The sequence below is a fragment of the Stigmatopora argus genome, chromosome 2 (genome assembly GCF_051989625.1).
Source record: "Stigmatopora argus isolate UIUO_Sarg chromosome 2, RoL_Sarg_1.0, whole genome shotgun sequence".
NCBI lineage: Eukaryota > Metazoa > Chordata > Actinopteri > Syngnathiformes > Syngnathidae > Stigmatopora > Stigmatopora argus.
Window position 1 is genome coordinate 10,608,262 of NC_135388.1, and position 14,525 is coordinate 10,622,786.

Sequence of the window (14,525 nt, forward strand, 5' to 3'; positions counted from 1 at the left end):
AAGAAAAAAATCTTCACGGTTCAATTGGTGGCCACCAGCAGTGAATTTTGTGTGTTTTTTTTAGTTAACATTTTATTGATTTAGTTAAAAATACATTCATTCAATCATTTTCTATACTGCTTATTCTCACAAGGGTCACAGGGGGTGCTTGAACCTATCCCAGCTGACTTCGGGCACCAGGCGGGTGGACAGCCAATCGCAGAGCACAGGGAGATAAGACTTAAAAATACACAAGTAATTAGTATAATAATAAATTGACACCCTCATATTTGACCGTGTGTCAGTATGTTTGTCCTCAAAATAATTCAAGAACGGATAAAGGGATTATTATCAACCTTGCAGGATATTTTGTAATAAAATAATACAGAAGAGGTGAAACATTTTTGGTGTAGTAAGTTCCAATATCACAGTGGTCAGTAAAGGCATGTTGCGATAACTTGAAATCAAATTAGCCTATTTTACCCAAATTTGTTGGTTATATTATATGAAGAGAAAAGAAAGTGATGAAATTTTGGAAATTGAGGGAAAAGATAAAAGAGCTCATTAATGTATGCTCAACATTTGGGCAGAATGGCGATGATAAGTTTTGAATTTGGCTGCTTAGGCTTAATTCTACAGTCTCGGGTGGTCTTCAAGGTTTTAACTGCAACCTGGCGTTCACATATAACAAGTGTGGCCGAAATGGACCATGATGTCCACAAATGTGGACGTCAGATCTTCATGAGGTTAATAAGTTGTCTACAAAATTCCCAAAATAGTCACCTGCCCCTCAAAGGGTTCAAGTTAACAGTGCGTTTGAAGCTACAATGTATCAAAGTGACATTGATAGCGCTTTCAAAATTAAAATTCAAAATGCAGCGAAATCAAGAGGAAAAAATATGAAAAACATTGGCAAATTGTCTAAACTTAGCATTACATCTGAGAAAATCGTAGATTGTGCAATGAATCCCAGGAGATAAAACAGGTGTACCTAATGATGTACCATCATGTTCATTGAAAAAAGTCGATCAACTTTACTCACCATCTTCAAAACAACTGTGTTCGCCTCCTCTTGCCGTACAAACGCGTTTTCTGTTTCAGAAGAATCAACTTAGAGAAGGAGCAAAAATCCAAAGTAGATGGGTAATAGTTCCGTTCGTGTCCGACACTCCACTTCAGCGATGTCCTCCGTCCATTGCGAGCAATGACGTCGTCTGAGTCCGGTGACGGCAGTCAGCGGTCGGCTGTCGGCTGCGGCAGGCGGACTGCTTCGAGCTCCTTAAGGCGAGAGCGATGCCCTCAAAAGTGGGCTCTAAAACAAAAACACAGGAAACCGAGTCACAACGGTCCAATCAAAGGGTTCCGAGATGGGAGGTACATTCAATATTCATGAGGTGATACCGCGCATGCGCAACAGCGAGACCACATCAAAGAGTGAACTTGACTCATTTTCACTGTGTAAAAATGTGTAGATCAAAGACCACGCGTTCACGTTTTTGGTGAAAATGTTTTATTTCTTTCTAAATCCTTTGATGCCAATGAGATTTTTTTTCATGATTATTTAAGAAGAAAAAAGGATTTAACTCCTTGCATGCCATTGATCACAACAGCGGTCAAATTAATTCAAATTGGCTGAACTGGCTACAAGTCTTTTTCGTTTATTTTTAATTCTATTTCTTTTTAATACGTTCAAAAATGATCACATGAACTGCCAGTTTCACAATTTTGTTTTAATTTAAACATGTACAAACATAATAGGAAGTCAAATATCACATTTCAAAAATTGAATTGTAAAATATTTACTGTTTAATTTGCTGATAGCATCACCTAGTCAAAATGGATTGGACATCTAGCACTGTCATTGGAAACTAATGAGTTCAATTATTGCGTTATGAAGGAATAAATTGATGAAAAAGCAAAACAAATGACAAATATTTTTTTCAGATGGGTTACAAAATATAGACGCGATCCACCAAGTAAATACTTAAAGTGCCGCTTTCAGCAATTTACAGTATTTTATCCCCATCTAGTGGAAGTGAATGCCCAACCAACATGCGAATGTTATTGCTAATGACGCCCCGAAGAAAATGTTTAATTTGTTGGCTGCCAGACGTCCAATCCATTTGAAGTGGAAGGTTAAGGAGTTAGTGAATGTTTTATTGCCATTGACGTTCAATCTATTTTGACCGGAAGAAGCTAACATTGTTGGGTTACGGTTGCTTAGCAACCTCTGATGTGACGTGTTTTTATTTTTTTGTTTGTTTTGTTTTTTGCACTGCTCGCCTGTTAAGTCCTTAATATCTTTGTGCCAAAAGAAAATGTGCTGAAGTCAAATGTCTATTGTTGTCGCTAATTATAGAAACGAATGGATGAAAGAAATGTTATTGCATTCGATTTCAAGGATTATATTACGACAAACAAACATTCTTCAAACATTTAGGGGAAAAATGCAAATATATTATTGATAATTGTAAGTAGTGTGTCTATAATGTGATGGCATGAATACAAAAATGGTTGTTTTGTTTTAATTCCCCCTGTTTTTAAAGTTATGATTTTCATGTACACTATTCTGTCTTGTATAATTGGGTGAACTTCCTTAGAATTTTATAACAAAACGTCACACAGAAAAAATAACAACCAAAGACTTTGCATATGATCAAATTTGCACCGAAATTTATCAATAAAGTTTAATTAAAACCACAGAGATCCAGTTGAAATATTCTCGGGAGTTGTAGTCCACAAACGAAATACTTAACAAGGGCTGGGGCTTTTTTTTAGACTACAAACTACAGTTTAATCAATGCATTTATGAATTAAAACCGTAAATATCCCAAACGTTTGTACAGTTGTCAATATAGTTATTTATTTTTACTCTTCTGGGGCGAAGGAGCCTCGTATACGCGAGCAACTGAAGTCCGGAAGTAGGGCGGGACGTCGCCGAGTTTCCAAACATGGCCGCTAAGCCGTTGACTTCATCTCCTATTGCGTTCGGTTGAATTAGTCACACTTTGAGGAAGTCATTGGCAGCTCTGGACCTCGGTAACAGGTGGTTACGAAAATGTAGACGCCCATCGGTGGCCTCTCTATTTTCCTCGCGAGTGAAATTTGCGTGAAAACAACCCCCACAAACTTTTTTTTTATTCCGCACTTTTGCTAACGTGCGCCGCGAGCTAACGCCGACGTCCCAACGCTATTCTCGGGTCAACTTTTTCCCCCGAAATGGAGGAGGCCTGTCGCCCCATCAAGTCGTTGATTTGGCTATTTCTTCGCTGAGTACGTTTCGGGCTCATCCTTCTAACGGATTTTGACTTTTGAGCATTATTTAAGTTATTTGTCGCCTTTGGTGGGAAGCTGGCACTTCCAAACGCCCATTAGTAGGAAAGTCGACGGGGCGGACATAAACAATGTTTTCTGTCAAACCCACGAAACCAACTTTCAAGTGTTATCTTCCTCCTGTGCAGGTACGTGGATGCACATTCTTTTGTGAATTTGTCTTAAATGTCATTTTGGGAAGTGACTAGCTTGCTTAGTGAAGTAGAACAGATGTCACTTTCAAGTTGGAAAACTAAGTATACTCGCACCTTGCTTACACTGTATATTTTGGTTCAATTAAAAATACAGGTCACATTCGAAGAAGTAAGTAGTAGTCATTTCAAAGTAAATTCTGAAATAAACTTAAGCATAAAGGTAAAACTGGTGCCATCCATGTCTTTTTAAAAAGAAAATTATGATTTAATAATTTGGTACAATAAACAAAAGCTTTTTTTCATTGTACATTTTAGTAATTTTTAAACTGACCACTTGGCTATGAAAGGAATAGCTTCACCTTTTGGGCATTTTCGTTAGTCACCTTTAATTCTTTCTCTTTACTAATACACATTTTTAGATTTTAGTATTTCAAATAGATTTGTAGGTAACTTTTTAATTTATTGAACTTCTGCCCTTTGGATATTTAAATTGTTTGCAACCAATGGCAGTGCTAAAGTGAGTTTCTTCATGAAGCATTTATGAATATAAAATGAAATTATGGTATTGGTGCCCGATATGGCTATTTTTTGAGTATTGGATTTGGTCACACAATCAGATCCATTATTCATGTGTTTTGAGCACAATCACGTTTTCAGCTGCTGTAAATCAAAACATGTCGGGGCAAACATGTCTGATGTGTGCGACTATTTCTCTTTGGCTCGTATAATATTTGTAACCAGAGCATTTCTTGAGGAGGTATATGCATGGATCATTTTAATCCCCCAAAAAATACTGACATCATTTTTTGCATTCGTTTTAACAAGCAGTAATGCCATTCAGTTTTAATAAATTAGTATAATTGTATATGCTTCTGTTGGAGACTTGCGTATAATAATCTGCTTTTTGTGTATAAAAACATTGCTTGTTTTATATGGCTTGTTTTCTGGATGTGGGAAAATGAAGTTGTAATTCTCATGACCTCCTTTGGAATGTCACATTTCTGCAATCACTGATTAACCACTAACCCTGTTGCTTACCCTGTTTCCTGTTTAGAGTGATGTGAAGAAGACCGTCGAGCCCCCCATTAAAAGGTTGGAGCCCAAGTTACTTCCAGGTAAGATTAAGTAGCTGACAAATTCTGCACCTCAATTGCTGTTAAATAAAGCAAAATATTTTTTTCATTCAGATTACTTGCTTTTCTAACAACTACTATATTTAGAAAATATTTGAAAGCACAGACCTATGAACAAGCATCCATCAGCTAATGATTAGATGGATGACACCTGTTTCTGGTGACATTTAAAATATTTGCTTTCAGTGCAACATGGCTAGACGAGAGTCACGTGTCAAGTTTTACACATCTAGTTTACATTTTTGAGGCTTTCGCTAACATTCCGACACCATTCCTGTTACTGCTTCTTCATCTGGATGCTGAAAATGTATTTTTGCTCTTTATTTGGAAAAGTGTCATGGGAGCACAGTGTGTAAATGAGAATAAACTTTCCACTATTCTGGTTAAAGATTTCTCAATAACACGCTCCCATTGCTCTTTGGCCTTTGTAGTATCACCCTCGACCTGTTTTTGAACTGCGCTTTTTCCACAAGCAATAACAGCTGTAAAGCTTCATCATAAAAATGACTTTCAAGTGTTCTAAGTTGAAATCAATTAGAAATACTCTGGCGTGCTGCTGCTTTGGAGGCTTTTCTTTCTAAATTTAAATTTGGTTGAGGGCTGACCCGATGACAAAGGATTCTTATGGGTGTGGCCCAGTGTTACCAGTTCATTAAAGTTATTTAGTGAATTCTTTAGAAAGTGTCGTAAAACAATTGATTATAATTTCTAATCATAAATTCCTTAGTTTAAGACCGACAACGTCAACCTGGTCTAGTTTTGAGAAGCTCACTTGTGCCCAGGATTATAAAATCGGCGTTAAATTTGCGTGCTGATCCAGGGAACAGTCTGCAGACTGACACAATATTTGACGGCATTCGAAATGCTAAGAGTCGTGGTCAGTTGAGTTTGAATAGCTTCAGCAGTGTTAGTTCGAGATAGTTTGCCGAGTTTAGCAAGCGTGTGCGAGAATGAGAGAGAGTGAGAGATTGGTTTATCAAAGAAACAATTGTTTGGAACCCACAAATTTTGAAGAACAAAAGTTACAACTCCTTTATCCTTTATATCAAGGGTGCCCAATACATAGATCGCCAAGGAACTATTGGTAGATCACACAACACTATACTTTGATCCCTCCCCTCTGGTGATTTCCTTAGCTAGGCTCTTATGAATTTGGCATGTCCACCGTAAGATTTTGCGTGAATCGCAAAGCTCCCATACATGTTTGAAAAGTGGATCATGGAGCAAAAAAGTTTGAACACCTAAGCATTAAGTCACATGTGATACCTTTCCAAAAATGTGGTATGTTAGAAGTGCAATCAAAGGATTGCTGTCGGGCACTTCTCGTTTCAGCACAAACCCTCCCTGTTGGTTAAAGTGTCTGTGGAAGAAAAAGCTGCACCTCCCCACATCGGCCCTCCAGGACTGCTTTGCCCACCCCTGACTTCTAACCCTAAAAACAAAGTAGATAGCGGGAGTTTGGCTCATTAAAAAGTAGATCCTGGAGCCAAAAAGTGTTAGCACCCCTGCTTTATATCATTGTCCATTTTACACCTGCATATTCAGCACTCTGCACCTAATCCACAAGTACCTTATACTGCACTCTTAATATAATAACATTATATAAAATGAACTGTTTTTTTACTCAACAAACTTTGGATAATCAACACACAGAACACTTTTTTTTTTAAAACTACATTGGCGTGCATATTCAGAGAATTTGTTCCTAAGCATTTTAGAAGACAGTTAAGGTTTTGGTGATATAGGGGTTAAAAATAAAAAAAAATGTGCACTTGAATCTTCTTTCCCATCTAACCTTTTGTTAGCCTGTCCTAGATTTGAAAGGTGTGTGTGCGCCTTTGCTTTCAGGAGAGATAGTAGTTAACGAGGTGAACTTTGTGAGAAAATGCATCAGTGCTGAAAGCAGTCAAGATGACCTTTGGGGGAAGTTGATATGTACCAATTTTAAGGTCTCCTTCATCCCTCAAGATGCTCCACCGAAACAGGTAAGAATACAATGGAGTGGTGCTGAATACACATGCTATATAAAATATCAAAAGCTGTTTGCTAAAATGTTCACAATAAATGGCTCAATGCTGTATTCCAACTTCCATATTTACAACATGAATGAACTGGTAAAGAGGAAGTAAACTTTCCTGTTCTTTATTATGAAGTGAAAGCATGCGTCATTTCCGCATAGGCTTCAGACTGTTGGCGTGATGCTAAAGTGCAAAGTCATTGCTGAACCTGATTTTAGATTTCCAGTCATTTTTGCTCTGCTTTGCTTTGTTTTGTTTTTCTACAGAAATTTCAGCTGTCTCACCTGCTGCTCGGAGAGCATGATATACCCCTGACATGTTTAGAGCACGTGGTAACAGGTAAGACTGGTCAGGTTCTAACAAATCATTTTGTTAAGCTTCTTTCTCGTAACGGCTGTCCATTCCATTACTGTTTCTTGATCCACAACCTGATAACATTTGATGCCATCACAAAGCCATTGCATCTGATTGTGGATTAGACTTGTTTGCACACTTCATTGTTCACTAATGGCTTACAATGCAGGCCCCACTGAGCACAGAAGTGTGTTGCAATAATGAGGGACGCTTGTTTCATGCGTACATTCTAGTCTCTGTCTGCACCGGAATAGTACAATCAGGCCGTATTTTGCCAACAACAGATTGTGTTTTGTAATTGTAATTAGCTTTACATTCCTATGTGGATTTTTTTTAATTCACATATATTTAATCTTTTTCAGTGAATGATACAAAGGGGAAGAAGAAAATTTTGGGTTCAAACCAAAAACTCAAGTTTAACCCCACCGAGCTCATTCTTTACTGTAAAGACTTGCGAATCTTAAGGTTCTGCTTTGACGAGGCTGGACCTGAGAGTGCTAAAAAGGTGAGCCACTGATGCTTGGTTATTGTCGTGCCAAGGTACGTTCAGTGGATTTTTCCAATACTATTCTCTAATTGAATTCATTGTTAAATATTTTTTAACTTGTTTTGGTAAGTTTTTTTTTTCTTTTTTTTTTGACGAATGAAACAAAACATGGGGACAAGTTTGTTCCTATTTAATATAGCTGTATTAAAAAATTCTTAAGAAAAAGCATTCTTTTAATAATTCCTGTACGTTTTTTTAATTTAAAAAATATTGTCCTTTTTATTTTTTCAACAAGGGAAAAAACTTTAAATGTTATATTTCCAGGCCATGCAAAATAATGTTTTGGGTCAAATCTGGCTACGATGGCCTTGAGTTTGAAACATGTGATGTACGGCATGTGTAGTAGTGCTGACCAGCCAATTTGTTCACTTGCTTCCCTTGTCCAAGTCCACTGTAGTGTGCTGCTGACCCATTCACTTCCTGACAAATGCACACTGGTTTAGTGGCACGGCCACTTACTTCCTCAGTGACAAGAATAGTTCTTTCGTTCAACCAAAGTGCAGTTTCTTCCTTAGCAGTAGCCACAAAATGAGCCTTTTGACCAGAGGGTGACAGGAAAATAAATTATACTGTACATTATATATCACTATACAACGTGCCAGTGACTGAACACATGAATTTTCTAAGTTGTGTCTCTGATGTCTTGCCATGCCATCTGCGAGCAATTTCCTCAGTACATACCTGCACCACATTACCATACCTGTAGTGTAATATACAGAGTACAGTAGTGTGTTCTTTTGGGACTTGATTTCTGCAAATACAAGCAGCTCTGTTGCAAATACTAGATATTGCTGCGAAAATACATTCATGGGGAGGTTTTACTACCAACATGAGTATGATAATATGAGGCATTCACAAGTGAATTACCTCACAAGGCAAATAGTCATGATGTCATTTTCTCTTTTGCCCCGAATTAACTTTTGCAATGTTGAATTTTCTTCAGAAGGTTCTTTATTCCAACATAGAAGTTCTGTAACAGACATGTATTAGCTCCTCCACACTGTTGTATGTATTTATGGACACATTGTTAGTAATTACAGTGTGAAGTTAAAAGGCCCAGGCCCTTTTCTTTTTATGACATGTGGAATTAGGCCAACCTATAATAACTTTTTTTTTTTTGCAATGGTAAATTACAGAGTCGGGTACTCCCTTCTGCATGCACACACACTGTTTTCTTTGGTGTCCTCATGCTATTCACGGCTTGCCTATTGAAAGGCCTGCTTTGTGTGACTCCAGTGCAGCCCAGAGCAAAATGTTTGGTTCCCAGGTCACCCTTGTTCTTGTGTCGGATTCGCAGTCATTGTTTCCAAAACACGAACAAATGGAGTTCTGTTGTGCGTCTCTTATTCTAGGTTTGCCTCGCTATTGCTCACTACTCCCATCCAGCTGATCTGCACCTGCTGTTTGGCTTTGAGTATCAGGGGAGACGGTACCATGAATCCAAAGGTTCTAAAAAATACTCTTTAAAGTGTCTAACTCATTCAAGCAAATCTCACCCAATGTCCGTCCGTCTCTGCTTTCCAGGCGAGCGTGTCAACGGATCAGTCCGACGAGGAGGGTTGCAGACGCCCATTTTCGATCGTCGGTCTGAGTGGGACAGAGAGATCAAGAGAACGGGTGCCTCGGAGTGGAGAGTTTCCTCCATAAACGAGCTTTACCACATATCCTCAAGGTTTGACCTGCTTTAATTTCTCACAGTCTCATGAGTGTGAAGAAAATTATGCTGACACCATATAAGAATACTTTGGACCGTCTAATATTCTCCCTAAAGTCATGCTTGATATGGTGTATTTACACATCATTATTTTTTTCACTATAAAATGCACGTATCTATCCTATTAACGGGTATGCCATTGATTACATAGGTGATCTCAAAATAGTTTTGATTCATTTGATTAACTACCAGCAGTTGTCTAATAGTCGATTAATTATGCAAGCCAAGTTGGCAGACAATGGCTGCCGAGGGAAATGAAAACTACTATGTGCTCTATGTAAAATGTGAGTTTGAAATGCCTGTCATGTGGACTGTATTGTAATCATTGTCCAGTGTTTTATGGGCGAGGTAACATGATATAATGTAGTAAGTAGTAGTATTACAGTGACACATGGACAATGATCCCAACGATGTGAACACTTACTTGCATGAACAACACAGACAGATTTTGTAACCTGTGCTTTTTTCCTACTGGTTCTCAGTCTTCCAGAGTACATTGTCGTACCAGTTTCTTTGGCGGACCAGGATCTAAAGCAGTATTCTATATTCTTAACTGGCAATCGCCTTCCAGTGAGTTTCCATCTCATGTGTCCTGTTTGTCAAAAAACGGTCAGGGATGTTTTCCATTTGACTTCCTTTCACCCCATTAAGTTGAGCGCATGTGTTTCCTTTGCTCTAGCTTTGGTGCTGGAATCACCACAATGGAAGTTCTCTTGTTCGCATGGCGAGTGTCTGTGACCCGGCCCAGCAGAGGAAAATTGAGCAAAGGTAGAATACATGTTGAATCTTTTGCCTTCATAAATCAATTCATTAAATCACTGGTATGTGGTAATCAGCTATTGGTCAATCTTCTCTGTTGTACTAGGATCATCACTGCCATTACAAAAAGCCACCCACATTGCAGTGAAGTCTTCACTTCAGATTCGGACAAGTGTCTGCCAAACATCCAGGACATCCAAAGCTCGTTTGTAAAAATCCGACAGATATGCGTCATAGGTGGGCATTGTTACTGCTTCCCATGTATACTCGCTCTTTAAAGAATTCTTCAACATTCTTGTGTTCACCTGAGATTATAAATGCTCTATTTTGATTGTGTCAGATCCTTTTGAGGAGTCTGAGGAAAGGTGGCTTTCCTCCATTGAGAACTCTCGATGGCTTGAGTATGTCAGGTATGGAAGAAATACAACCACTGTCAAAAAAAGGCAATGATGATCTCTGGTGAATGTTTACAGATCCGGAACATAATATAAAACTTAAATTATTTCAATCTGCACACCAAAAAATTAGAGGGAAAAATAACTGAATGATCAGGGAAATGCACAGTTGTTGCACCACCTACTGAGTGACAAACAAGACTTTTCATCAATCTAGCGCCAACTGTCTCTGATTGCTGTTATAAGATCAGCTTTACATTTGGGAGCCTTTTTCACGGACAGTTTCCTTTAAATCGCAACACATACTATGAATTCCAATGATATTCAATATTTGTAGACCCAATTTCATGCAGAATAAAATAAACACATTCACCATCATACTAATACTATTGTTGCCTGTGTATCCCTGCATGTAACATTTTGAAATTACATTGTGTGATTCCAGGGCTTTCCTGAAGCACTCAGCTGAGATGTTGTATCAACTGGATGGAAGGAATGTTTCAGTCATTCTCCTTGGTATACGCGTCGTCGCTTCTAATTGTATTATGTTGTGATTGTCCAAGGATATTGTCCTTCTTCCCTCTTCTGACTCAATAAAATTGTGCTTTGACGATCATTTTGTCATTGGCCCATGGTCTCCTACAGAGGAAGAGGACCGTGACCTGAACTGTGTGGTGTCCTCGTTGGTGCAGCTCATGGTGGACCCTCACTATCGGAGCCTTGTTGGATTTCAGGGCTTGGTGCAAAAGGAGTGGGTGATGGTAGGCCATCGCTTCTTGGATAGATGCAACCACTTGAAAAAAAACGACAAAGAGGAGGTACACTCCATGCGTTGCTCTAATTTGTCCAGTTTGTCAAGATACTATACTACAGTGTTGTTTTTTTGTCTTTTCTTTAAGTCCCCACTGTTCATGCTGTTCCTGGATTGCGTGTGGCAATTGATGAATCAATATCCAGCTGCGTTTGAGTTCACCGAAGCCTATCTGACAGTCTTAAGTGATAGCATGTGGATTCCACTCTTTAGCACTTTCCTCTTCAGCTCTCCTAAACAACGTGCCCAGTGCTTAATGGTGAGGAATGTGAAAAAGTACTTGTCAGCATTTTTCCTTTGAATTATGGGATATACGTACAGCATGCATGTCATAGATACTGAATTTGTATGTAAATTTCTTGAAATAGTAACTTCATCTTTTTTCCTGCAGGACTTTGCCAGGAATAAGGCCATCCCTCAAGGGGAGGACCCAGTGGTGTACTTCCCTCCTGTATGGGATTGGTCACAGCAATTCTCCGCTAAAGACCAAACCTTATTTAACAACCCCATGTATGTTGGGAAAGGAGCTGCATGTGTTCTTAATGGAGAAGTGAAAAGCTTTAAACGCACAAAGGTAACATAAATGGGCCTTTCTTTCTCTTGTGTTTGTCGTGTTTTTGATACTAGGGTTTGAGCCCGTGGCACATCCAGTTTTCACGAGGTAGCCAGTTGCACACACGTCAAATCTTGGGGTGGCACATCCAGATTAAAAAAACAATTTCATGATATCATAATACTTATGCTATCACTGGCTCTTTTATATATCGGACAATAAATTGACAATTATTGTGATGGCACTGACGTCATTCTTTTCCCAGAAATACGGCTCCATCTTCCGAGGGGCCTCTGCATCTCTGCGTAATGGACTTAAAGGCGGAGAGGAAGGACTCCCCCGTCGAGGGTCTCTGGGGTTTGAGCTAAAAACCGACTTCTCGGCGCTGAAATACGTGGTGGAGAGTCCATCCGAGCGCTTCTTCAGGGAGTGGTTCTCTCGCCCCGCTGACCAGCAGGGCCTCTTGATCCCGCTTGTCACGCCATCCCACTTGGCTCTCTGGAAGCTCTACTTCCTTCGCTGGGTGCCCGAAGCTTGCATCTCCAAGGGGGGGTCCATCACCGCTTACCACAAGCTATCACAACTGGTGGATGAAATCGAGATGCTACAGAGACATCTCAGGCATTACAAGGCGCCCACCCTGACCGGCGGACCGCCCCGTAGTCCAAAAGAGGCCCCTGCTGACCAAAGGAGGATGTATTTTGAAGCCGCGTCGCCAAGCGATTCCCCACCACAGTTCCTTTCCTCCTCCTTTCCTTTCACCCCCGTTGGAAACCTGTGTCGCCGAAGTATTCACGGAACCCCCATCAGCAAGTTTCTCAACGGGGCGAGGATCTGGCTTTCCACAGAGACGCTCGCTAACGACTCCCTGTAAAACTGCATGGGGTTTCCTTTCGATCACTGTTACCACTCTTTACCTTGCAGATGATAAGTCAAAAAAATGTCTGAACTCTTCATTTTGAAATTACTATACATAAGCTAGAATTTTCACCATTGATGCTGAACCAAAATCTTGAGGCAACAGCTTGAAATTAAGTTAAATTTAGAATGCAGAAGAAGTACATCCTCCTCATTGGCCAGTGACGTACTACTGTAATGTGCTCACATACTGTGATTTTTTTTTTCCCATATTAAAAGATGTATTTTATTTTCCCCTCTTCTCTTTTCAAAATTAGCTAAAGATAATTGCTTCAACAGATTGGCTTCCAGAAGTCATACCGATTTTATCACAGCAACAATGATGCATTCACCAACACTGATTTCAGACTTGATGTGCGGCTTAAAGGAAATGTGGCCATGTAACGTCTCCTTACTTTGGGACTTTTTTTTTCTTCCCATAAATTCACAAGTAAATAATGTAACACTACTAACTGCCATGCTATGCCTTGTTGTACAAAGTTGGATGCGTGAATGTATTATATATTTCCTACCACAAAAATCGTGCTATTTTCTTTCAAATTTTATCACTTGTTGGGTGTTTTGCTGTTCTTTAGTAATAACTGAAATGTAGACATCAGGGCACCTATTTGATATGAACTCAAAATTGAATTTGGATTTTTTATTACGGTGGTTTCTACAATAACTAAGTCTTTAAACAGTTCAGTAATAGAAAAAACAGGGACCCCACCCAGTACTTATCTTAGAATATAGAATGGAGTATTCCATGTAAATTGAACATTCCTTTGCAAAGACTTTCATCTTAAGAGTATGGTGCAAGGGAGAGCGTCTACCCTATGAAAATGCTATTAATTGCACATTTTGCCCAATTTATGGTTCTTACTAAGGGGTTCAGTGTAAAGAGCAATTGTTTTTCTATAGAGATTATGTATATGCTTGAAATCATTTTTTTAGCTAATGGTACTAAACAAGTAATCTTAATTACAACTATATATTTTATGGAGATATTTATATGATGTTATCGTCCTCTGCTGATTGTATGATGACTGTTCACTGTGACCCAGTTGGACGTGCCAGCGGATATATTTATTCACAATTTGCAAATTTTCTAAAGAGGGAAGTCATGGCTACTTTTTGTCTCTTGTGCCTTTTGGGAAGATTGTAACAAATATCTATATGACTTGTTTGACTCTTGATTTTCATGGCGTCTTAAACCTTAAACGGGTACTGCACTGACGAGGGTTTCCTGGCAGAAAAGTGTACCAGTAACTAATCAATACAGTTTATTTTCAACTGATATGACTTTGTCTCATTTTACCTACAAACTAACTTGGGAGTGAACTTAAATCACCTTTTAAAGACAATACTGGATACTTCATTGGGAAAATGACACTAACTAGTTTTTGATTTTTTTCCCCTCCACAATATCCTCAAATAAATTGTGTCATTTGGCAAGCCTGTAATTTGGTTGTAAAAATAAAGTTTTAACTCATGGTTGCCATTGACAGTGATAGATGTCCAATCCGTTTGAATTAGGAAGGCTGCCAGTGAATTCTACCCTTTTAGTTTCATTGATGGCATTAGACGTCCAATCCATTTGGAAAGGAAAGGCTGTCAGAGACGGAATGTGCAAATGAACTGGACGTCTATCGCTGTCAATGGCAACTAATGACTTAAACGCCCCTTTTAACTCATTCCAGTAGCAATAACTTTTAGCAAACCAGTTATGAATGAAAGGCGTGCCATCAAACACGTCACCATGAAGAACGCATCTACTATTTACAAAAGCGATCAGTCTATACTAGCGCACAGTGGTTCAGATAAATGTTTTTAAAAAAAATGAAATGCGTTTAATTTTTGCGATGCCAGAGATTGAATCAACCCAGTGACGTCATCGA

At 39.0% G+C, this 14,525-nt stretch overlaps 2 protein-coding genes across 3 annotated transcripts in view; one reads left to right on the plus strand and one right to left on the minus strand.

Annotated features, from left to right (window-relative positions):
- The window catches only part of myo1ea (myosin IEa), a 34,019-nt gene extending 32,715 nt beyond the window's left edge, over positions 1–1,304 (minus strand). The window contains exon 1 of the mRNA XM_077626204.1: positions 1,022–1,304. Within this exon, the coding sequence (XP_077482330.1) occupies positions 1,022–1,024 (3 nt within the window). The 5' untranslated portion in view covers positions 1,025–1,304. The remainder of the gene's footprint in view (positions 1–1,021) is intronic.
- Positions 1,305–2,894: 1,590 nt separating this feature from the next.
- Positions 2,895–13,924, plus strand: mtmr10 (myotubularin related protein 10). 2 transcript variants are annotated; one of them, XM_077590315.1, is made up of 16 exons: positions 2,896–3,440; positions 4,501–4,561; positions 6,428–6,564; positions 6,864–6,936; positions 7,314–7,456; positions 8,851–8,944; positions 9,023–9,170; positions 9,695–9,782; positions 9,892–9,980; positions 10,078–10,208; positions 10,312–10,381; positions 10,812–10,882; positions 11,012–11,184; positions 11,266–11,436; positions 11,569–11,751; positions 11,996–13,924. In XM_077590315.1, exons 1-16 carry the CDS (start codon positions 3,384–3,386, stop codon positions 12,602–12,604), a joined length of 2,298 nt encoding a protein of 765 aa, XP_077446441.1. In that variant the 5' UTR covers positions 2,896–3,383; the 3' UTR covers positions 12,605–13,924. The 2 variants fall into 2 exon arrangements, with proteins under 2 accessions (XP_077446439.1, XP_077446441.1); XM_077590313.1 differs by having other exon boundaries at positions 2,895–3,440; positions 8,851–9,170.
- Positions 13,925–14,525: the final 601 nt, after the last annotated feature.

Excerpts from the sequence above, each read along its gene's own strand:
- mtmr10 (XM_077590313.1), top strand. The coding sequence starts at position 3,384 with ATGTTTTCTGTCAAACCCACGAAACCAACTTTCAAGTGTTATCTTCCT. Across the intron at positions 6,565-6,863 it reads AAGATGCTCCACCGAAACAG|AAATTTCAGCTGTCTCACCT; the intron begins GTAAGAATACAA and ends GTTTTTCTACAG. Across the intron at positions 7,457-8,850 it reads GACCTGAGAGTGCTAAAAAG|GTTTGCCTCGCTATTGCTCA; the intron begins GTGAGCCACTGA and ends CTCTTATTCTAG.